A 25,578-nucleotide genomic window follows, 5' to 3' on the forward strand; every position below is an offset into this window, starting at 1 on the left:
CCCAGTCCCTACTTCCCTGGCCCAAACAGGCAGTTGCTGGGAACACTTTTAAATGCATGTTCTGACCTCATTTGTCTGGTATGGGCATGGAGGCCTGCATTTCTAACAAGCTCCCAGATGATGTTGATGCAGCTGGGCCCAGGAGCACGCTTGGTACCCAAGGTTCTAGGTGGAGACTTTGTAGTGGCCCCTCTCTCCTCAAACCTCCAACATCACTGTCTTAGTTTTCTATTGTTGCCATAACCAATTACCAAAGATTTAGTGGAACAATACAAACGTGTTATCTTACAGTTCTGCAGGTCAGGAGTCCAGTGCAGTCTCACTGAACCAAAGTCAAGGTGTGGGCATAGCTACTTTCCTTCCAAAGACTCTGGGGAGCATGCTTCTTGCCTTTCTCCAGCTCCTAGAGGTACCTGCATCCTTGGCTCCTGGCTCTTCCTCCATACTCAAAGTCTGCAAGAAGGCATCCCTCTGCCACCCTTCCTTGGTCACTTCTCCCTCTGATCCCTGCCAGGAGAACCCTCCACTTTTCAGAACACTTGTCATTAGTTGGGTTCTACTTGGATGATCCCAGATTATCTCCCCACCTCAAGGTCACTAACCACCCTCATATCTGTGAAGTGATTCACATATTCACTGGTTCCAGGGATTAGGACGGTGTCATCTGGGGGGCGGGGGGCAGTTGTTCTGCCTCTTTCCTGTCCTCTCTCCCAGCTGAGGACAATGTTTTATCCTCGGGATGTAGGCAGCTTCACTCTCACCCTTGCGTACCTGGGCATGCTCTGTGTTTTCCATGGATCTCCCCCAGAACCTGGCTCATGCAGACACTTCATCAAAGCTGGTCCCCTCTTTCATTCGAAAGTGTTGATGGCAGGCTGCTCTCAGTCAAGACGGAACCCTCTACTCTCAGTGACTCGGCCAGAGAAAAGGCTCCACTCCACCTTGCCCCACATCCCCCATGGCCTTGTTCACTCCCTCCTATGATGCCACAAACACCGTCCCAGACCAGGAGGTTCCACACTGAGCATCCTGACGACCCACCCTTGTCCTACAACCTCAGCCATAGGGTCTCTGTTTCTATTTAAAGATATATCCACAGACATGACACAAAATGTGCTCATCCCACATTCCAGCCACTCTCCAGAAAGAAAAAAGCGTCCAGGAGGAGGGAAGACAAAACCTGCGGAGCAGAGGGACTTCTGGTGACCTTTATTCTAAGCATCCGCGTTTAATTTGTAAACTCTATGAAGGCAAGAGACTGAGATTCATATTTTTCAATCCAAAAATTTTGCTTGTTTTGCAAGCCAAAAACAAGCAAAAAGAAAGGCTCTGGAAATCGTCATGGGAGGGAAAAGAGGGTTTGGAGCCAAAGAAAATGCTCCGACTTTATTTTTCTTCTTTGTGAAGAATCAATAGTAGCCTGTGTGTGGATTAGACCCGGAAAGGGCCCTGTCCCCACAGGGTGACATGTCAATACACATGTACACACAGAGAATGGGGGAACTCGCTGAACCGCCTCAGGCAGTTAAATGCACTGGGTCCAAATTAAGACTTATCAGCAAGTTCATTATCTAAAAATAAATCAGCTTTTCTTTGCTTCATCAAAAGATCAGATTATAGTGTATGCAGCCTTACTTTCAGAATAAAATGTTTTTATTCTTAGACAAGTGAGGACAATGAAAATTATTACATAATGTGTCAGGTACTGTACAGGCCGATCCTGAAAGGGTATTGTTCCTCTGAGATGAAGGTTAGCTGGTGGTTTCTCCCATTGTAAAAGCACAACAGATTTCAACAGTTAAGAACAAAAACAATCCTCAAATTCAGCATGTAAAGCAGAAAACGTCCATTGCAACCATTTCATATGGGATGCTCTCAGCTAGGATCTCAGGTTTCCTCCAGGCACAGAGGGCCCTGGCACCCAAAGGTCAGAGTTTGGTTCTCTCCCATGTTCTGCATGATCTTGGCTAAATCTCTTTTTGTGTACATTTACAAACCTGAGATGAGTACCAAACCTGCCCCTTATAGTGTGATGAGAGTAAAGAAGAAGGTGGGTCTAATGTCCCCCACTCTGAGCACCAGAGCCCATCTTTGCAAAAACCTGTAAGTCCACCTCTCACCCCAACCAGTGGGTGGGGCCAGGCAGCAAAATTTCTGCAGTGACAGGGGGTACAAGGGACTTTTGTCCAACTGCACAATCTGAGGTACTAATTTCCACAAGACTGCTCTTACTTCAGGTGCCAGTCACAAAGTCAGGGGGTCCTCAGACCACCTGCACACTTCAGACCAGCTGGTTGCAAATTCGGGGGCTTCATCATCACACTCATGTTCCATACTTTGCTAGAACAACTCACAAAACTCAGGAAAGTGCTATAATTATTTCAGTTTTATCATAGCAAAAGGATGCAAATTGCAACCAGCAAAAGGAAGAATGAGGTGGGAGGATCCCACAGGTAAAGCTTTCATGCTCAGGACACATCTCCTGGCACATCGATGTAGGTCAGCAACCAGGGATGCTCAGTCTCAGTGTCCAGAGTGTTTACTGGGGCTTCATTCTGAGACGTGATTGAGTGGATTGATGCCCATGTGGTTGAACTCAATCACCAGCCCTCTTCCTTCCCAGAGATGGGATTGATATCACCTAGTTGGTCTTTCTGGTGTGACCAGTCCCCATCCTGTGTCATCTCATTAGCATAAACTATCTAGGGACCCGCTATGAGTCACAAAGATACTCCTCTCACATGGGAAAATCCAAGGGCTTACCGCCCAGACATGGGGGACAAAAGCCAAACCTCTTTTTGTGCTGAGGCCAACTTTTTTATTACACAGGGAGTGTATTGGCCAGGGTTCTCCAGATCAAGAGAACCAACAGGAGACTTACTTATCTATTTACTTATTTAGTATAACAAATGGGCTCACACAACTATGGAGGCTGCCAAGTCCCAAGGCCTGTAGTCAGCACCCTGGAGACCTAAGTAGCTGATGGTATAAGGTTCCAATCTGTAGGTTGGCAGGCTCAAGACCTAAAAAAGCCCATGTTTCAGTTCAAATCCAAAGGCAAGAAAATATTGATCACCCAGTTCAAAGGCCATCAGGCAGGAGAATTGCCCTCTTATTTGTAAGAGGGTCAGCTTTTTTGTTCTATTCAGTCCTTCAGCAGATTGACTAAGGCCCACCCACATTGAGTAGGACAATCTGCTTTACTCAGTTTACCAATTTAAATGTTAAGCTCAACCCAAAATGTCTTCATAGAAATGCCCAGAATTATGTTCAGCTAAGTTTCTGGGCACCCCCTGGACCAGTCAAGTTGACAGGTAAAACTATCACAGGGGACAAAGACAAGTGCCTATTATTGTCCCAGAGGGCAGGATGGACTCAAAATACTGTGCAGTTAGGAAAAGAATGAGAAAGAAATACCTATAATCAAATATCAATTATTACAATTTGGGATCATGGGAAAAATTTATTTTTTATCTTCTTTTCTGGATTTTTCATATTACTTTTCTTCTTGAGGGCATCGTGCTAAGTGAAATAAGTCAGACAGAAAAAGATAAATACCATATGGTCTCATTTATTTCTGGAATCTAAAACCAAAAAAAACAACAAGAGCTCATGAATATAGAGAACAGATTGGTGGTTGCCTGAGGCAAAAAGGGGGGGGGTGCAGAGGAGGTCAAAAGGTACAAATTTCCAGTTACAAAATGAATAAGTCATTGAAATGTAAAAAATATTCTTTTGTTCTCTTCCCTAGGTTATAAGTTCAAAAGGGAAAGACCTTTGTCTTCATTTTATCCTGTCCATAACGGCATTTTCCATTCACTCCATCCCACCTCCTACTGCCAATTTGAATATAAGCTTATTCAATTTTATGTAGCCTTACTAATAATTTAAACTTAATTTAAAAATTAAATTTGACTTTCAAATCATGGAAAATATTCCAAATCAAAAGACATTGCCATTTTTCTATATCAGAAACATCTTTTCCACTGAGAATATACTGGCCACACGATATTGTATAAAGTGTGAAATTGCTTTACAGACTTTGAGTTTTTTAAGGCCAACAATGTAATCCAATCCTGACACCGCTCAGATCTCTGGTGTTCATGCTATGGAAAGCGTATATTAAGTTCCTGGAGGTGGCCTGTGAGAGCTCACATCACATTCTAGAATTAAACCAACCTTTTTTCCATCCCTTGCATCAAAGGAAGACAAGAGGGCTAGGCTACTGTTTTCCAAAAGACTCACCCTCTTCAACAAGCCACTCCATTCTTCAGGCAGCTGTCATCTGTCGAGTTTATTTGAGTGCATTCCAAGCAAAGCAATCTCAGAATAAAACATTGCAAGATATTTTCCACCTTTGAGAGGAATCACTGTGGTTCCTAATCCTAGAGGAAATCGGAAACAACCCTTGGGGCTCCTGCCAACATTCAATGCTCCAGAATCCAATGTGATTAAGGCCCTGGTCAATCTGGAGACCTATGAGTTCAGCTTCATAGCCACGTCGCCATCAAGAAAACATTATCTTGCCAACTTCCCTCTTCTGTTCTGAATATTTGCAAAATTTTCAGAGTCTCGCTCCCCAAACACCCAGAAACTCTGTCATGCACAGTATTTCTCTGTGGTAACTTCCTCCAATCATGGATATCTCTTAAGCATGATGAAGTTCCAATTATTTGTGACTCCTTGGGAAGTGTCTTCCACTTTCTCAGGTTTTGGGGGGTATTAAGTGTGCAGGCTGCTTGCACATTTCCTTGTTAATGATTTTTTTTTATCCTTACTGCATAAGTTTCCACATTGCCAGCATCTATATCAGTGTGTCCACCTGATCAAATGTAATTGCAAAATCTCTGACCTCCACATTTATCAACATTTTCTTCCCTTAAGATGACATTTTACAGACTACTTTTTTGGATAAGCAAATATGTTTTGTTTTTTTACCATCACTTAGTTTACAAAGTTAAAATATCTAAAGCAATTTCTTCACAAAGCATTTACCATAAAGGTCTATTTATTCTGAGGAGTTTGAGAATAATTTTGGAAACTGGGAAATGTAAACCACCTGTGTGGGGTTAGAGTGAATATTGCTCTAGATGTATTAAAGAGAGAGGATCAGTCCAGAGAGTAACCCGTTGTGATGAACTCACAGTTCACAGTCTAAGAAAAAAGAAAGAAGCAGTGTTCAATGCACAAGGCCAAATTTCATATTTTAATCAGAAACTGAGTAACAAAACAGAGTCAAGGCAAGGACACAGAGGTACATTATCACAGAGGTGACAGAGAATGAAATAGAGAAAGCATAGGCAAGATTTTTCTGTATTTGAGAGAAAATGTATGTACAGTCTGGGTTAATGGGCACATAAAAAAGAAAGACCCTGGGACAAAAGAATTTTTTACACAGGAAGTCTGAAATCTTTTATAAAATAATATTTTAAAACTTTCTCTTCTTAATCAGTCTTGTCAATATGAAAAGATGCTCTAGTATAACGTACAACAGCAGTCTAAATAGGAAAGACTTTTTACTATTTTTTCCCTTTTTTTGTGAAAAATTATATCATACTGAAAAGAAAACACAGAAGAAAAGATGCAAGATAATTAAGGAACCGTGAACTATTATTGCAGGGAGCTCAGTGTCAAAGATTCATTGTTGACTTAAAAAAAATAGTAAAGGATTGCCCTAGCTGAGAAGCTCAGTTAGTGAGAGCATCATCCCAATACACCTAGATTGCAGGTTTAATCCCTGATAAGAGCACAATCAAGAAACAACCAATGAATGCATAAATAAGTGTTACAACAAATTGATCTCTCTCTCTCTCAAATTAATAAAAAAACTTTTAAAAAATAAAAAATAAATCTTTAAAAAACTAAATAAAAATAAATTAAGGAATTTGCGAATAGGTAAAAATCAGAACTTGGCTCCAGGGAACACAAAAGACATATGGCAACTATCACATGTGTGTTGTGTGACTTATTAGAATTATAGTGCAGGCCTGTGTTTCATAATAGTTTAATTCTCCTCTGATTTGGATCTCTCAAACTACACAGTAATCAAAACTCTCTTTTGCTATTAAGATGAACATCACACCCATGTTTGCAATCTCTACAGACTAGGTTCATGCTGATTGACTTTTTAGAGCACCATGGCAATTTCACTGGCCTGTTTTCTATGTCAGAAAGACTTCTTTGAACATTTTATAACTTTTTATTTTGAAATAATCATAGCTCACAGGAAGTTTCATAAGTAGTACAGAAGGGTTCTGTGCATCCTTCACTCATATTCTCCTAATGCTTACATCTTATATGGCTACGGTACAAAGTCAGGAAAGTAATTCTGGTCCAGTGTGTGTGTGTGGAATGGAATACCATGTTATCACATGTGCAGATTCATGGGACCACCACTAAAATCAAGACACAGGTCATTTGAGCACACAAAGACCTCCTTTGTACAGCCTCTGTACAGCACACGCACACCTTTCCACCACCAACCCACAACATTCCTAACCATCTCTACAGTTTTGTCATTTCAATAATGTTATCATCTGAATGAAATCATACAGTATGTGACTTTTTGAGATTGGTTTCTCAACATAATGTCTTTGAGATCCATCCAAATTATTGCATGTATCATTAATTTTTCCTTTTTATTGCTGCATAGTATTCCCTGATATCAATATACTAGTTTTTTTAACTGTTCACTTGCTATAGAGCCATGTTTCTAAATTTGGGGCAGTTACAAATAAAGTTGCCAGGAACATTCATGTAAAGATTTTTGTATAAACATTATATGAAGTTTTTATTTCTCTGCAATAAATGCCCAGGAGCACACTTGCTAATTGTATGATATATGCATGTTTGAATTTTTAAGAAACTGACAAACTATTTTCCAGAGTAACTATACTAGTTTGAGTGAGGAATAGAAACTGTATTCCCTTTTCATCACTTTGCTTTCACCCATTTATAATATGCTGGTCTTAGATCACCTACATTGAAAACCACATTATAACAGTTATAATTATTACTTCAAATATCAAACATAATTGAGAAAATTCAAGAGAAGAAAAATCTCTCTCATTTCCCTTTGTTTTATTTACATTGTTCTTTCTTTCTCCCTGTTGTTTTAAGATTCCTTCTTTTACAACTTTCTTTCTGTTTCCAGAACTTCCTTCATCCATTCTTTTAGGGTAGGTCTGCTACAAACAAATTCTCTTTGTTTTTCTTCCTCTGAGAATGTCTTACCCTTTCATTCCTGAAGGATATTCTCACTGGGTATAAAACTCTGGGATGGTTCCTTTTCTTTCGGCACTTGGAAAATGCTGTGTCCCTTCCTTATGACCACCATGGTCAGATGAATAATCTGCTGTAATTAGAATCATCTTTCCTCTATAGGTAAGGTGGCATTTCTCTCTCACTGCTTTCAAAATGTGTTGGGTTTTTTAATCTTTCGTTTTCAGAAATATGAGGTTCACTAGGCTTCTTAAATCTCAAGGTTTATATCTTCTGCTGAACTTAGGAAAATTTAAAGCATTATTTTTTCAATTGCTTTTCAATCTCACTCTCTTTCTCCTCTTTGTGGGACATCAATGGCATGGGTGTTAGATCTTTTGTTATGTCTTACAGATTGCTGATATTCATTTTTTTTACTCTATTTTCTTACTCTTGTTCATGTTGGATCATTTTTATCTTCAAGTTCACTGATTCTTTTCTCTGTCCTTTCCATTCAGATGCTGAGCGCATCCATTAAATGTTTCATTTTGGTTATTATATTTTTCAGTTCTAAACTCTTTACTGAGATTTTCTATCTTTCATGTGTTTTGACACATAATTTCTTATTAAAGGGTTTTGCACGATGGATGCTTTTAATCCTTGACCGACAGTCCCAGTATCTGTATCATGTCCACAATGGTATCCATTGATTGTCTTTTCTCATTCAAGGGGAGATTTTCCTGGTTCTTGGTATGATGAGTGATTTTCAATTGAACCTTGAATGTCTTGGCTATTATGTTATGAGACTCTGGATTTTATTTAAGTCATATGTTTTAGCACCTTCCTCTGACACTGTGCTGGTGGGAGTTGGGGGGCATCACCTTGTCATTGCCAGATGGGGGTAGAAATCCAGTTTCCTGTCTCAATTTCCATGACACCGTGAAATGGGAGATCTTGGGGGCTTGTTATTATTGGCCTAGAGTAGAAATCCAGTTTCCCTTCTTAATCTCTGTTGATACTACACTGGCTGGGAGGGACAGAGGTGCCTTGTCACTGCTCCTCATGTGGCCTCCACTGACTCTGTGTGTGTGGGGTGTGTGTATGTGTGTGTGTGTGTGTGTGTGTGGTGGGAAGCACTGGGTGGCAGTGAAAGTCCAGCCAAATGGGGTAGAAATGGGGCTTTCCATGTGATCTCCATTGACACCACAGTGGTAGGAGAGGAGCTCATGACCTCCCAAGGGGCTGAAAGTCCTGATTCCCCACTTGGCCTTCTCCAAACCATCCTCCAGCCCCCAGCCCCCAGCAAGGGCACCTTGTTAAGGCCTGGTGGGGTGGAAGTCAACTTTGTTCATCCTTATTGCTCATGGTGAAATAGTAGATAAAAGAGAAATAGTTGAAATAAAAAGCTAAAATGTTCTGTGGAAATCTCTGAGAGTATTAATTATATATACTAATGGTTTTCAGAAGTTAGAGTGGGGAGTGACTTTGATATGTACCTAGTGGGCGGTTTGGTATACTCCTCAACTGTTGTACAAATACAGACAGAAGCTACATCCAGCCTATGTTACCATGGCAAAATAATAATATGCAGTATTAATTAGCTTTTGGTACTTAAGAGAATTTTTGTACCTGTATAGTAAAAATAAGTAATATTTAAAGTACTACTTCTGAATTCTGATAGTTTTTCCTCAAGAATCTTAAATCATTCTCTAAGCATTATCACTGCACTTTAGCTCACAATGACATGAAATGTGACGTAAGGATCAAATATTTGGTTGAAAATAGGAAACATAAGTGAAGAAAGTAAAAGACTTGGACAATACAGCAGTGGGTTGTACTAAGCCGTGTGCCTGGGAACTGGAAGTGGTCATCATTCTCTTCTTCCCTGATGGTCCCAAACAACACCAGACCCATGACTAACCATCCTCCGAGATGAGCCCCATCCCAGGAATCAGCTCAGCTCCTCTCCAGTGAAAACTGAGTTCACTTAAGGCATTTTGTTTACAGTTCCTCCATTGAAGAGGAGAGCTGAAACCACAGGCTGGATCAGAATGGTGTGAGAAATGATGCTTGAGGTTACCATTCATCTGAAATCCTACTCCTATCCCTTTCTCAACTATGGGCAGTCCAGAATATTTCCCCCCTCTTCTTCTCTGTATGTACCCTAGGTGACGTGCCTGGCTAGAAATAATAACTGATTCAAACATTAAAAACATGTGTTTAGATATTTTGACTTTTTTAAAGTATAACTACTCTTTATAAAAATATTGCTTTTGTTACCTGAATACCTGTCAGATCACTATACAACATTAAAACAGCTGGATAATTCTCTGTTGTGGGCTGTCCTGTGCACTGTAGGATGTTTAGCACCTACTAGATGCCAGCAGTACCTTCCCCCAGTTTTGACAACCAAAAATGACCCCAGACATTGCCAAATATCCACTTGGAGCAAAATTGCTCAGGGTCGAGATCCACTGGTATAGAGGAAGGTGAACAAAAATGGGGATGCTGATGGATCTTTTATGAGCCACTGGTTCAACCATACCTCTGGAGGAGAGCCAAGGGCACACTCCATTCACACCAGCATGAAAAATGCATCCTTGTAAAGCCATCTGAAGGCTGCCCTGTGCAGGATGTAGATGAATTAATGACACCTGATCTTAGAATAATGGGATTCGAGCGTGGGAAAGCAGGTATTGGCTGTTAACAGAGTCAGTTTGGGCACAATTACAATAAGCTATAGGAATAAATTGAGCATCAGAGGCTCTTGATCTATAGGGGTCACAGAAATGGCCAATTGTGGAATCCCTAGAAAAAGATGGGCAAAAAAATAGGGGTTGACTAACCACAGCTTGCAGGCCAAATCCAGCCCATCACTTGATTTTATACAGTGGTACCTCGGTTTTCTAAGGTAATGTGTTCCGGAAGACCGTTCAAATTCTGAAACGTTCCAAAACTGAGGGATCAACAGCCAACAGCTAGGCCTCAGGATCTTGCCCTCAGTGGAAGCCATGTGGCATGTTCAACTTCCGAGGCATGTTCGAAAACCAAAGCATTTACTTCCATGTTTATGGCGTTTGTAAACCAAAATATTCGTCAACAGAGACGTTCGAAAACAGAGGTACCACTGTATAAAGTTTTATTGGAACCTGCCACATCCATGCATTTCCATTGTCTGTGGCCACCTTAGTGCTACACCAGCAGAGTTGAAGAACTGTCAGAGCTTATGGTCCATGGAGCCTAAAATAGTTGTTGCCTGGTCCCTTAAAAAAGTGTGCTGGTGCCTGATCCAGACCAACATAAGGGCCAATGACCAAGGTCAGCAGGACTATGAGAAGAAAAGGGCTGGCCTCTATCCTTCTTCCTCCATCTTCCCTTCTCCAAGAAGCCTGGGCAGTGAGACCTTGACCAAACCTCTGTTGCTCACATGCATAGAATTTACCAGCTAGAAAGTAAATGAGGGCTTCTGGGGCTCCTACATATATATATACACACACACGTACACATATACACATATACACATTACACATGTACACATACACATACACATACACATATACATAATGCCTGCAATGTATGGATACATAAATCACAGCTGCTCTGGAGAATGCACGTTTCCAAGGTGAAAGCCAGACTCTCCCTGGGCTGGCTTGCGTCACCCACGGTCAGCACTGTCAGTCTCTCTGGAACATACGTGCATCCTGCCCTGGATGAGGCTTTGAGGAAGCTGCACTGAATGGCTCTGGGCCTCTCAGAAACTGATGCTGCTCTTCTCGTTAGCACAGCTTACTGCTGGGCAAGTCCAGAATGTCGTGCAAGTCCGAGTGACAATTCCACCCTGCGGAAGTGTAGCCTGTCTTCTGAAAAGGGGGCCTCAGTGGCATCGCCTTGTATCAATGCGATAAGCTGCCTTGATTTTGGTATCAGTAACAAATAGTGTCACTTAAAAAATCAAAGCTTCTGGTAATGTTCTCAGCTTCCAAAGGCTTTCTCTCTCCTAAGAGAAAACTACAGCACTGACTAAGATAACATGGAGCAAAAGCATTTAAAATACCTTTATTTTCTTTCCAAAATGGGTGGTCATTCCATCACGTGTTTTAACAGTGGTTCACCAGCAGTACCATTTCATTTGTACATTTCTGCCAATCTTCACATAAGCTTCATCATGATTTCAATCCTCAGTTTCTTCATTATTCATTATTGTCACTGTTGCTGAATTTAAAACAAAAATAAGTGGTTTTTGTTTTTTTAAGAATGATTTTTAAATTGATTTGAAAGAGAGAGAGGGGAAGGGAGAGGGAGAGAGTGAAACATCTGTGTGAAAGTAAAACATGGATCTGCTGACTCCTGCATGCACCCTACTGGGGATTGAGCCAGCAACCTGGGCATGTGCCCTGACCGGGAATTGAACCTGCAGCGTCTTAGTGTATGCAACTATGCTCAACCACCCAAGCCACACCAGCCAGGGCTAAGTGTTTTTTTAAAAATGGGGTAGTCAGCAATGCCAAGGAAATTTCATCAAGGTCTGTGAACACATCTATATGGCCCACAATTGGCCATGGTGTACTCAGTTATGTTTGGTTGGTGGGTTTCTGTTGCCCTGTCTCTCCACTCATTCCTGGTCTCCAGATTATAGCCTCCACCTCTCGCGGCCTCACTCTGCAGAAAGCACCGAGGAGGCGACGTCACACCCTGTGCACAGACACAGCCGTGGTTAGGGGCAAGCATCGGGATCCTCGGAGACGTTTGGGCAGGCTACTTCTTCCTTTTCCCATTTGCTCCAGTAAAAACAAGACTTTGTGACTAATGGATAAAGAGACCCAGACAGTGTTCCCATACAAACATCACCTAAGATTGAGCTGATCATTTGTGATGTTTCTTTATCTACCTGGAAAGTTGCTGACTGTGAAAAGCATCCAGCAACTGCCAAGGCCTCCTAAGAGCTAATAACATACAAGCAACTTTGCTTCCTGAAAGACTTAGCTGTTGGTAGACTTAGCTGTTGCTCACATCTCTTCAGCCAGGACCACCAAGCTGCTGGGAGCCACAGAAGAAGCAGTGCTGTCAGGCACTACTGCCAGGAAGCACCCTGATTAAATCTGCCAGGGTCACAGGTACACCCCAACACCACCCCCGCCCCTGACCCACTGCCCACCCAAGCAGCTGGCCCAGCTAAAGGGGGTAGGGTGGCAGAGGCAGAGAGAGAGAGGAAAGAAAAGGTCGGAGACAATATTGAGGGAAGGAGACGCGCCTTTACAGCAGGAAACCCATGCTCAGGGCAGACTCCACCTTACAAACTAGACCCTCCTCATTGGAAAAGGTAGATTACAATTAGTCCAAACTAAAAAACAAGCACAACTTTTGTTGAAGGGCCAATATAGCTACTGTCTTTCACAGATAAGATCCCTTGAGGGAATAAAGCTATGCCCTGTGCCCGACACCTTACCACCTACCATCCTTCGCTGTACATCCGTCACACTGCGATGCTTTGCCAGCCTGAGCCTTCAGCGCTGCCCACTTAACGGAGGGGGCTGCCTCCGCTTTATCTCGGAACTCCAGTGACAAAGGTAATTCTATAGAGACTTCCTTTTCTCTCTTCTCTTGAATAACTCTGAGGGGAAGAGAGTTTTTACACAATCAGAGAAATTAAAGACGGAAAACTATGGGCTGCCATCCAGTCCTCCACCAGGATATCCCCCTAAAAATATAGGGTTCATGATCATGCATGTAGAACATGTGTCAAGGTAAATGCTTTGCTTTAATAGTTCTGGTTTTAGTTTCTTATACCTGCCTCAAACAGATGGTCTGTAAATGGCATCCAGACTCCCAAAGACAAAAGCAGGAGTGGGGAAGGTGTGTGTTGTGTGCAATTTACAGCCAGGTCAGTTACTCAAGACACCACCTAGCACCACTCAGGGTAGGAAAACAGTTCTTGTTACTGGACAAAGTGACTCAACTAATCTCCAGGGCTTTTGCTCAGTCACAGGGAGAGACTTGTGGTGGAAGTCCCCGGAGTGAGAAAGTCCTGCCTGGGGCAGCATCCAGCTTGACCACCCTCACCATTGAAACGAGAGGGGGAGAGTCGTGTTTGAGAGCATGGCCACGACATGTCTCTGTCACAGGATGAAGGGGCATGGTCAGCCTGGGCTGGGAACAGCAGCCAGCCAGGGCTCTGCAGACACAGCCGGGGCAGGAGCCCCCACCTGCTGGTTGTAGGAGGCTGTGGGATGACATGTGAGGTGCTCCTTAAATGCTGGCTGGTATTATTATCAAGTTCTGGAAAGAAAGGTGGATCTTTAGGCTTCACATCCATGGCAGGCTGTTCACGTGGCTCCAACAGCACTGAGCCAAGAAGGGGAGTCCCCCCTTTACCAGCCCCTCTCCCACCAAAGTTCTACGTGTGAGTCTGAAAGAACAAAGTGACTGACCTGTAAACAGTGGTGATGATAAAGGCCCCGGCAATGATCAAGATCAAGGCAAAAAACACTTGCACATAAACTGAAAAACAATTTCCGTCGATCATCATTTGGGTTAATTGCAAAAAGGCATCTTCCTCCCCCGAGATGGGCCGCGGCCTCCACCCTGCTGCCCTTCTCGGCCCAGCTCAGCCCTGACCACTGGCCTCTCCACTATCACTCCCCTCCTGAAACACCGCCAAAGGGTCAAGGTCACCCACTGACATATGAAGGCTCCACATGAAAGGTACTCAGGGTGGCGGCCGGTGGCTCCCCCGACGACAACGGAGGGCAGTCCACCGAGGGAGCAATGCCTAGATGGCTCCCTTGTCTGTTCCCTAGGAAACAGTGGCATTGGGCCCCCTGCGATCTAGCACCTCTACCCTGCCCCCAACTCCCTAAAAAAGATTCCTCTGTACTCAGGTAGTTATCCTCAAAGTGAATGTAAGGAAAATAAACACTTTTTGGATGATAAATTCCACTGGTCTGATTTCAAATTTTATTAACTGAGTTTTTCTGTATTAACAAGGGGCAATTGCTCACAGCTTCTCTAAAGCCACCCTCAAGAGAAGAACCAGAGCCTTCAAAGTGACTCTTAGGGGGTGGCCTCTATTCCCATGTTCCCCTGCGTAGGAGCATTATTTGGTCTAAATTATCTGCCTCTCTCCACTCCCAGGGAAGGAGAACTGGGCATGGCCCATCCACCTGAGCTTTCTCTAGGGGTGTAGCATAGGGCACAGAGAAAGTGCACTTTAAACAATGTTGAATGAAATAAACTGAAATGAACTAATAAAGTTCATTTTATTTGAAAGAATGAAATGAGAGGCTTTTACAGGACAACAAGGTAAACCTCAAATTCTTGAATTCCAGGGAATGTGTATGCCTTAGTGTGATCTCATGTCTTGGTTCATGAAATAAATTCAGAATTAATATGTGAGTGAAGTCCTGTTAGAAGAGACACATATTAAGACGATGTTTCAGCATTCAATCGTCGGCATATCTTCTATATCTTTATATGCGCAAGTATTTGTGGTCCTTGAGGTCAAGCTCCTGGAGGCAGAGGCTGAGCCTCTGTGATTGCATCTGAACAGTGTCTGGCCAGCACACTATTTGTTATAGACAATATGTATAGTTTTTAATAAACTATATACAATAATTGATCATTCAGAAATAGCAGCAATTGAAGAAAGCATTATTTTCTTTAAGAAATATCTTGGGAAGTTCTGCCCCATATACAGTTAGTTAAACAAAAGTTTTTAAATCATCTCAGCAAGTGTCATGAAGAAACTGAAGTCAGACACTTCGGAGAAACGACACGTTACATAATGTGCCCTAAGTCGAGACTGAAGCGTGAAGGCAAGTCACTCTCTTTGAATCCCTGATTCTTTCTCAAAGATCTAATGCTAATTCCCCAAGTTCATATTCTTAATAATACAGATTATGCCATAACACAATGTGCACTTCAAACCAGCCAATTTAAGAAGTGGGTGAAGCTTTTCATAACATGGAATTATGTGCACAAAGAACTCCTAATAGCGTCACCAAATACTACAACTTACACAGCACAAAGGTTCACCGCCGTCCCGAAGGAGGAGACGTCAAAGAAATGAAAAGGAATTTGGGGGCACAGTGAGAACCCACATGTAGGGCTCACTGCCCGGACCCTTCTCACAGATGGCCCAACCCCTCAAACTTGAAAGAAGTCAGAAGGTAAGAAAGAGCCTAGCCCACACAACTCAGTTATTAAAATTGAAAGGATGCAAAAGGTTTAATACAGGGCTCTGTGCAAAAACGACAGGCCCACTTGCAAAACAGTGGGCTCTCTTCAAGTAGAAAAAAGTTATTGAGAGTTTGTGGGAGTCAGGAGGGGGAGGCAGTCCTTAGAGACACTGATAATTAAGGTGCTGTAAGGAATAAGTCTCGTATGTCAAATGAATGACAGGCCCAAGGTGGTTATACTGATTTAAACAATGTTTGCAATACATACTAACATTTAGGAAAGGGCCAACTCCCACAGGAAATTCGGATGGGAAGATGCTCAGGGGGTGGGCAGCTGGGGAACGAATGCAGCAGCAGCTTGGATTTTGCTCCCGGCTAGCTGCAGCCCTCCTTGAATGACCGCTTACACCACTTCAAGCTGTTGAGGCTCTGTTTCACTGGGATATGAGAAAACTGGGATAATTAATGGCCAAAGACGATGACCAGTTCTGTGGCTTGACTGGGACTTGAATGTCTTCTACATCTTTATAAGTTAAAGAGTGAAAGAACAAACTCAAATACCCTTTGGCTGGGAATGCTTCCTGCTTTTAGGAGCCCAATGGTAAAAGTCTCTGAAAAACTAAGTTGCATAAGTGCCTAGGACATGGGAGTCCTCTACGAAGCAAAACCCTGTGATGGAAATTAAGTGAGCTGTGTCCTCAACTCCAGCCTTTTATATCCCCCAGCTCTTCCAAGGAGGCGGGATCTCAATCATTCTTCTTCCATAGCAAGTCTACCCATCTGGGAGTGGACTTTCTCTGGTGGCCTAAGTCCCAGTCGCAGACCCTCAAAGCCCTCTGCTCTCACTACTGCAGAGAGATGCGACCGGGGAACAAGACAAGAGGCTTGTCCAGCACTGGAGACCTGGGGAAGGAAAGCAGCCCCCTCCTGGGCCTCCGGGGCTTTGTCCATGTGGAGTGGGCCTGGCCCGGATACTTACTGGAAACTGATTTTTCATAGCAGACGCCTTTATGAAAGCAGCACCCGAGGCCCTTACACCAATCTCTGCTGACATTGTAGTCATTTATGTGGTCCAGAGGAATGTCACACACTGCAGAGCACAGACACACAGACTGGTTATCGCCCAGAACATGGCCACCACTCGCAATTCTAAACACCACGGGGCTTGGAGGGGAAACTTAGGGGTTTGTACAGTGGGTTTTGTTATGTTTTTAATTATGCATCATACAAATCTCACTTTGAAACTAAGATCTGGAATAAATTGGATTGCTGAACAAAATAATGTCAAAGTTAATTACACAGAATAATGCAGGGTCCTCTAATGATGGAGATAATACATCTCCGCGGAGCACTCGCCAGGCTCTGCGCGCCACAAAGAAAACGGGAAACAAAGATCTAATACAAAGGATATTTCGGAGCTCGGGTTATAATGTGTAATTACTTCGCTTGTAAGCAGACGGTGAATTAAAATTATTACTATGGGCTGAGGATTATTTCAGAATTTAAAAGTTGAATCAAAAGGACAGAAAGTTTAATGCCAGTTTTGACAAAAAAGAAAAAAAAGATAATGACTGTGGCCAGTTTCAGCCCAGCTCAGCTCCCCAACACCTAACACACTTCCAGCTTTGAGGACACGTGGTTCCTCTAACTGGCAGCAAGTAATGTCTGTCCCAACCCTGCCGGGGGTGTGTGTCACAAGGGGAAGGGGAGGCGGGGAGCCCAGCTACCTCTTGACTTTCTGGTGACCTAGAAGCATTTTCCTAGGGTTCATTTAGACTTTCAGGCTAAGGGATTCCAGAGAAACCGCCGTCCCTCCGGCCCTTCCCTCCCTTTCCCATGACACCCCCCACTCCAGGTTTACTAAAGACTGTCACCATGGCCGCCCACGCCTGGCAGAGATGGGATGGGATGGTGATGGCCCTCTGAATGCCACTGCAGCCACAGGGGCACACAGCTGGACGCTCTGGCATGGTCGGAGGATGCGAGAAATCCAGCTGCTAACCTCCCGCAGCGCCCTCTCCTAAAGCTGGGTCCTGGTGGCCAGTGCACAGCTTGCTGACCAGGATGGGTAGAGGGAGCCCGGGCAGTCAGAAGGGCCTGTCCTTGGTACAGCTGGACTAGAGCGGCTAAGAGGCTGTCCCAGGAGGGCCATGGTCTGCTGGCCTCCCCTGGTGCCCTGTGGTCACTGAGCTCTCAGTCGCTCTGCAGAGTGGCCATCAGTTTAAGGGAATGAGAGCTGTGCTGGGTTTCGCTTCCAGGGTGGTCCAGGCTGCAGGGAGCCCCACCTAAGGCCCTCGGGGCAGTGATGACTCGGGGACACAGCACAAGGAGCACCACCATGCCTGCCTGAGGCTCCCACAGGGTTTCGCTGGAGCTGTTGACAGTCTGGTGGCAGCAATCACTGGCTCCTGTGTGCTTAGGGTCCTCGACCTCATCCAGAAATATCCTGGAGACCCAAGACCACACAGCTGGTGGGAAAGCTGGGTTCCCTGTCACCTCCACTCCCCCCGCATGGGGTGGAAACACCTCATACAGTCCCTCCACTCATAGCCAAAGGGACAAGGGTTCCAGGCTTGCTCCAGGTGACAGCGGATGTTTATTTCAGTGAACACCACCGGCAGGAGAAAATCACTGACTGAAGCATAATTTGTGTTCATACTGATTGTTCTCCTGTCATCACCACACAGGTGAGAGTGGCCTGGTACCTATTCCCCATTTTGGTGCCTTAATGGACTATTTTGGAATAGCAGCTGTTCCCTAGCCCCCAGCTTGATGAAAGCTCAGTCTCCCCATCACATCTGAGACCCCTGGGGCCTCCCTTGCCTTCCCCCTTCCCCTCCTCCTCCCGGCAGTGTTTTATCTGCCTGGACCCCCCATGATGTCTCAATGCATTTCTTTAAAGTCCCCACGCAGGAGACTCTCGCATCGCCATCCCTGGCCATCCCAGAACCTCCCTAGTCAATCCCTTTTCCAAGCCAAACAAGCCAAAAAGGAAAACCAAACTTCTTCTCCTTCTGTTTCTTTCTCTCTTATTACTATAGACATGCATGAAGAAAAGCTCAGCTGAGAAAAAAATTCAAAAAACACATGCACAGTGGAGGTGACACTTCCCTCTTCTCACCCATGCCCCAGTGGTCTCACTTCCAGAATTTTCCTCCGGTAATTTTAAGTGACCCGATCACACTGTATATACACACCAACCATGTGCCTTGGAGAAAGTCACATTTACATAAAGTTTCCTTCAACACCCAGGCACAAGTGTCCAACTTCACATCCTAGGCACCCAGGATGGGGGTGGGGAAGGTGAACTGTACTGTTAAGAAACATTGATTCTTTAAAAAATCACTCTTGCCATAAAAATTATGAAGTAGCTTTAGTACGTTTGGCACAGCATACAAAAACATCTTTAACCCTTTAGACCCCAGGGGAATAGTTAAATATATTTCTTATGCTGAAAACCTCAGGTTCAGGGGTTTTTGCAATGAAATTTTAAGAAAATGAAAACTTGACAGTATTTTCCTACATTACTTTAAAAAGCAAGTTTCTTTGCCTTCCCTTCTCAACCTGGTGACTAACCATCAACACCTTGGGTTGAAACAGGCCCCAGAGTGGTCTTTTCTCATTACCTGCAAAATTCTTCAGGAGATGCGAGGGGGGCTTGTTGAATTCTGACACGTATCTCATTGTAACAGCTGAAGGATGGGTGAGGGTTCAAGGGGACCTGGGGGAGAGAGAAGTCAGCACAGGCCAGACAGCAACGCAGCCAGGCTGGCGTGGGTCCGGGTCTCACCTGCCCATCATGTCCCAGTTGAGCCCCCAAGCCACGCGTCTCCCAGTTACACTCCAAGGGGACTTGTGAATCCAACAGGAAACTGGCCACCTCCTCCCTCCCGCTGCTACTGCTGAGTCAAGTGTGGAGTGAGTGGCTGGTCTGCCGCTTGCTGTGATGTCACACAGCCCCGTGACATCACAGAGAGGGCAGGACTATGACGCTGGCCGCTATAGGGCAGACAGGACACTGAGGAGGGCGGGCGAGCCTTAAGGGCAGGCATGGCATCAGAAACCCTGCCCTCCTCCAGACCCTGCACCTGGCTCTTTTCTGTGGGACACCCGCCCCCACTGCCCAACTAGACCTGGCTTTGGAACCAGTGTTTGAGTCCTGCCACGTCCACCCTCACTTCACTGTTCTCCTTCCCTGCTGGGACACAACAGTGAGCAAAACAGGCAAAAGTCCCCACCCTTAGGGACGTGTATTCCCGTGGAAGGAGACAGACAGACATGTCAGGTCAGACACATGCTGTGGAGAACAGGAAAGCAGAGCACACAGATTAGGCAGCTCCCGGAGCGGGGAGTGGCTGTTTTACAGGGGTGAGCAGGCAGCTCTGAACTAAATGGCACCTGAGCAGGTTTGGAAGGCAGTGAGGAAAGGCACTATGTGGGCAGCCTAGCACGTGCAAGGCTGAAAGGAGCAAGTGCAAAGGCCCTGGGGTGAGGCAGGCCTGGTGAACCTGAGAAGCAGGGAGGCCAGTCCGGCTTGAAGTCAGAGACGGCAGAGGGACTGAATCATAAGCAAGGTGGGGGTTACTATTCAAACTTCGGCCTTCACACTAAGTGAAATAGGGCGCTAAGACAGGATTTTGTGCAGACGAGAAAGTGGGTTGTATTTTAACTGCATCACTCTGGCTGTGCTGAAAATAGTAAGGAGGCCAGAGTGGGGAATGACAGAATCATCCGGGAGAAAAATAAGGGTGGGACCGGGGTAGCAACTGCTTGAATGTTTTTGTGTGTTGTTTTAGAGTCAATGAGATTGGCTGACAGATTTGTGAGAGGGAACAGATCCTGATGAACCCAAGGATTTTGCCTGAGAGGCTGGAGCGGCAGGCCTGCCACGTGTAAGATGGACATGAGAATCCAAGAGGGGGGCCAAGCAGATACTGTGCCCGCGTCTGGTCAGGGCTGCGGTCCCGGGGGGCCTGCGCGGTGGGCAGCTGGCATGGAGAGCCATCTGCACCGGGAGAGCACCCTGGGCTGGTGGGGCAGAGAACCTGCAAACTGGAAGTGGCAGGGAGCCTAGGTGGTGGGAGGCACAGCGTGGCATGGTGTTGAGACGAGAGAAGAAAGTGTTAATCTGCAGAAGAGGAGGGAAGAGCACCCCCGGACCAGATGAGAGCGAGGCAGCTAGGCGAAGAGGCGCCATCCCCACCCAGGGGAGCAGCCTGGCCGCTGGGCCGTGTGTCCCCCTCGCCAGGTGGCACGGTGAGGAGCGGGGGACACTGCACTCCGCCAGGGTTGAGGTTTCTGCAGGATGGGGTGGCTGTACTGGCAGGAATGACGCAGGGAAGGAGACGTGAGGGCGAAACCAGAGGGGAAGGTGTCTGGGAAGGGCCGCAGGGGGAGGAGAAACTACCCAGCCCCCCTCACCATCCAACCATCCGAAGGGGCTGCACCCTCTCTGGTTCCCAAACTGAGGCAGGCAGGCTCTCCCTCCTGGGACAAACCCTGGCACGTTGGTTCAGGTTCATTTCTTGACAAGCTTCCAGGGAATTCATGGAGACACTGAGTGTGGTCATTTAAGGCTGAGGTTCACACTGGGAGCTGAGGAAGCTCTTGGCTGCAAGGAGGATGCTCACAGGATTCCAGAAAGAGGCGAAAGAGGGCCTGAATCCCAGAGGATTGACTCAACTGCAGACAGACAAGACGTGGCAGCTCGTGGACAGGGTGCAGCCTGCACTGGGCACGGGCAGGCAGCCTCCCAGCGCAGGCACAGCTCCAGCGGTGTGGGTAGGACCGAGAGAAGAAACAGAATCCACTTGGGGGCACAGGACAAGGAGATGCCACTTCATCCCCACCTGGGCGGCCAGGATCTGCAGAGTGCCACTGTTCGGGGAGACCCACCCCCTACCCCAGGCATGTCAGAGGGATGGCCAGCACCGCCAGAAGCCGCTGTCCACTTTGCTGACCGGCCAGGCCAGGCCTACGGAGGACAGGAAGGGGAGCCAGAGCGGCCAAGGTTCGTCTCCGCCTTTATTAGCCCTGAGTCCTGTTCCCGTCATAACCAGCGACTGCACTTGACTTAATTTCAGCTGAGAGCAGACCATTGCTGTCCCTGGCTGTGCCATCTTCCCAGGGCCGAGTGCAGGCACTGTTGTGGGTTTCCTGAAATAGGAAAAGTACCCTTGGGATCCTTTACAACCTCTGCAGACTCCCAACTACTAACCCTTTATTAACACTGTAATAGGGTTTAAATAACAACTGTAGCAACACTTGGCCTAACTTCTGGAAGGGCAGGTACTGGGTTCAAGTCAGGGGTTCAGGCCAATGCCTAGATATGAGTCCACTTTCCCTACTGTTACGGGTTGAATTATGTGTGCCCCCCCCCCCCATAAAGGCATGTTGAAGTCCCAATCCCCAATACCTGTGCACATGACCTTAACTGGAAATAGGGCCTTTGCAGATACAATCAAGTCAAGATGAGATCATACTCAGGGTGGACCCTAATCCAATGACTGGTGTCCTACTGGGAAGAAAAAATGGACACATACAGGAGATGGCCTTGTGAAGACACACACAGACGGAAGATGACCATTTGTGACAGAGGCAGAAACTGGAGCCATGAGGCCACAGGTAGGGACCACCAGGGACCACTGTAACCACCAGAAGTCCTCCCCTGGAGCCTTCAGAGGGAGCGCGGCCCTGCCAAGGCCTTGGTCTCAGACTTCAGGCCTCGGAACTGTGAAAGAATGAAGGTGGGCTGTTAGAGCCCACCCAGTTCGTGGTACTCCTCACAGCAGCCTTGGGACACTCATACACCCACGCTAATGGCAATAACCAGAGAAGAAAGTCTCTTGAAAATCGTAAGAAGCACCTGTGTAATATGGCTCTTAGAAAAGACAAGCAGCCCAACCCATGTGGATTCAAGGTGGGCCTGGGCCCAGGTCAGGCCTGGGTCTTTCATTCCTGGGCCCCCTTGGCACTATGGGCATCTCAGACCAGCTCCCACAGGCCAGGGTGGTCTTAGGCCCAGTTACCCCCACTCTCTGCCCCCCACCCCAGTGCCTCTGTCAACTACACAGTCCAATCCATCAGCTGTACAGTGACAGCTGGTCACCACGCACCATCACAGAGCAGACTCCCTGAATAATTAATTCCCTCATGTTATGCAGCCGCCAGCTTTTAGTTTTGCAGTTGCAATATTCAGAAGAGCTGCCACTTGCCTACCTCCTTTCAGTTATTAAATATCAACCCCTCTTGTTTACAAATAAAATCTTTAATTAAATATTGCATCTAAGGAAGAAATTAAAACAGCATCCATTTCATCCAGGCAGAACCCAGATGATCAGCATCTGGCACTGTTACGGAAAAGGCGTCCCTACGTAATCATGTAGAAGGTAACATTTTAGAGGGGCAACATGTTTTGTTCCGTGCCACCATCAGAGCAGTGTTCAGAGACGGTGTAGTGGGGCAGCATTTGGCTCCTCAGACAGCTGTAAGGCTGACAAGCTGGGCCTGGCTTAGGAGCTGCCATCCCACAGATTTGCTAACCCCCCTCCCTGGTGTGGACAGAGCCACGTGGGCTTCCTGGCCAGCCTGCCATCTGCCAGTTGGAGCCCCTGCCCTCACGGGAAGGACAACATTCCTGCTCATTCTATGTGTGCACATTCCAGCATCACAGAGATGACAATTGTAAAGACAAAAAAAGCTCAAACGAGAAGAATGAACCCTATGGCAACAGAGAATGTGCGCGTTTGCAGGTACGTAGACTCTCCCGGGGACCTGCCTTTAGCTCACTCAGTCATCAGGCAGCTGCAAAGCAACCACCGAGGCATGGCAAGCAGGGGATGGGACTACAATGGGGAGAGAAGCAGATGCCACCCGCACTTCAGGGGTAAGGGGAATCCTTGGAGTCACAGGCAGGTGTATGTAACCACATGGAAGGAGGGAGAGGAGGACTGAGCTGGGATATAAAGGAACTCGAGTCCACCAGGCATCGGGGACTTCCAGACTGTCCCAAGGGCAGGGAGGAGCCAGGCAGGCTCAGGGACCGCACTAGGAGCAGTTGGGCGGCAGAGCCAACCAGGAAGAGGGAGGAGTGGCTGCGTACACAAATCTGTGCCTTTCCTAAGCACAAGCAAGGCCACCTGGTGAGCACCAGACATCAGCATGTCTTCTCAGGCAGGTGGGGGGGCAGGAGCTGAAAACTGTACACAACTCTTCTGAGAGGTCTAGCTATAGAGGGGAAAGAAGTAATTTGGTGGCCAAGGGAAAAATGTGAAATTTAAGCAGCTTTGTAAAAACATGTTTAAAAGCCAGTAGATGCAACTTGTTTACAAAAAGACCACCAGCCTGCAGTAACAGGGCCAGGACTGCAACGTAAACCACTTCTTCTAGGACAGACCTGGAGGCGGCCTGGATGTTGACTCTTGCAGAGTAATGACCATTATTACATTTTTATATATGCTTGGTATTAATCATACAGCTACACTCGATGGCTGCACAGTCATAGACTAGCATATGCAGTGGAGTATTTCTGCAATAGGAATGGCCCTTCTGCCAAATACCTAAGTGACCAAAATAAACTGTCATCCATTCAATCAACAAGTATCTATGTAGCTATCAAAACAATGGGTCAACCTACATGTGCTTATATGGAAAGAGAGCTAAGACATAGTAAAAACAAAAAGCAATCTTAGCAAAAGGTCATAAAAATTCTGTATCTTCTAAGATTTTCAAGTTTTGTTTTTCATATGTAGGTCTTTGATACACCTGGAATTTTTGTTTTTTGATGTAGTATAGGGATCTACTATTTTTCCCACATGGGTTTTTTAAAAAGGCAAGTTTGAGAAGTAGACCTCATTTGTGGGGAATGATATTGTAGACACGAATACATATGTTTGCATTTGCCCAAATGAACAAAGAATAGATAAGACACATCACACTGGTTACTTTTGTGGAAGGAGAGGATATTGGGAGGGAAATACCGCTTTTCACTTCATATCCTTGTGTAACTTGTATCTTCCCTATGAGCAGGTTATCTTATAACTAAAGGCTAGCAAAAAAAAATAAATGCCTAAACTGCTCCCCATAAGACAAACAATTCAAATTAGAAGTGTCCAATGTACCATGAATTCTATTCACAATGCAATTCAACACAAGTGATTTTTTTAATGCCTACTCATTTTAGCTGGAAATGGGAATCCTCTAAACTCTGGATACCAGCTGCATTTGGGTTCTCGGCAGCCAGGCACGCCCCTCGGCCTACAGTCACTCTACCCTGTATGGCTGAGAGCAGAGCCAGGTGCATGGACATACTGGGCAGAGGCTGCTTCATCTTGAACTCAGAAAGCCCTTCCAGAGACACCCCATCACCCCACACCCAGCGGGGACCCAGGCTTCCAGCCTCAGGCTCCCTTGTCCCAGGCAGAGCTCTCAACTGGGAAGCACTGTCCTTCACAGCTGCAGGGTGGCCTGGCTATCCGTCCTCACCACCTTGGCAGGCCTGCCTTCTGGAGGGTTAGAGGGAATATTAGAGGGCTGTGAAAAATGTGAACCACCACACAGATGCAAGTTATACCAGCATGAGGACAGACCGGCTTTTCTGCAAGATACACAAACCATTTACCTCCTGAAAACCTGGTACAAAGAGGACAGACAGTGGTTACTAAGTTATCTGATGGAAACCACAGTGACTGAGATGGCAGTGCTACAGCTCCACTCCCGAGGCTGAAGGGCAGAAACTCTGAGAGGGAAGGAGAACTTTCTATGCACTCCCAGCTTGGCAGTTTAACTCGTGGCTGTTTCCTTCCCTGACCACTGTTTTCCAGTCCTCCTAGCTGGCCAGGGAGGCCCTGCCTGGAGGGAGTCGGAAAAGGCTGGTAACAGACACGCAACTTTCTGTTGTCACGACATTCCTGTAAGGGCCTCCGAAATCTTGAAAAATGCTGTCACTCGTTCAACCCCACAACATGGTTTACTGAGCATCTCCCCAGACGAAAGTCATTATTCTACTACAAAGTGGAGGCCACACCTAACAGTGTCAGTTCAATTTCCTAATCTTGTATCTTCAAATACTCCCAAACTCTAGATTTTAAAGGCAAACGTCATATTTTCCAATGTCAAAAATTCACCCCAGAATTTAAAAATATAAAAAACTGTCAAAAAAGTGTAAAGGCCACGCGCGCGCGCACACACACACAAAACACCTCAT

The 25,578-nt window shown here is 45.8% G+C and overlaps 1 protein-coding gene across 1 annotated transcript in view; it reads right to left on the reverse strand.

The window, feature by feature from the left end:
• Positions 1 to 19,058, reverse strand: part of TEX29 (testis expressed 29) — a gene marked incomplete at both ends in the record, with an annotated part of 45,659 nt that extends 26,601 nt beyond the window's left edge. Inside the window, 4 exons of the mRNA XM_081127718.1 lie at positions 12,654 to 12,811; positions 13,629 to 13,698; positions 16,354 to 16,464; positions 19,001 to 19,058. Of these exons, the coding sequence (XP_080983844.1) occupies positions 12,654 to 12,811; positions 13,629 to 13,698; positions 16,354 to 16,464; positions 19,001 to 19,058 (397 nt within the window). The remainder of the gene's footprint in view (positions 1 to 12,653; positions 12,812 to 13,628; positions 13,699 to 16,353; positions 16,465 to 19,000) is intronic.
• Positions 19,059 to 25,578: the final 6,520 nt, after the last annotated feature.

Source organism: Miniopterus schreibersii (assembly GCF_964146895.1).
Source record: "Miniopterus schreibersii genome assembly, chromosome: 2".
Taxonomy (NCBI): Eukaryota; Metazoa; Chordata; class Mammalia; order Chiroptera; family Miniopteridae; genus Miniopterus; species Miniopterus schreibersii.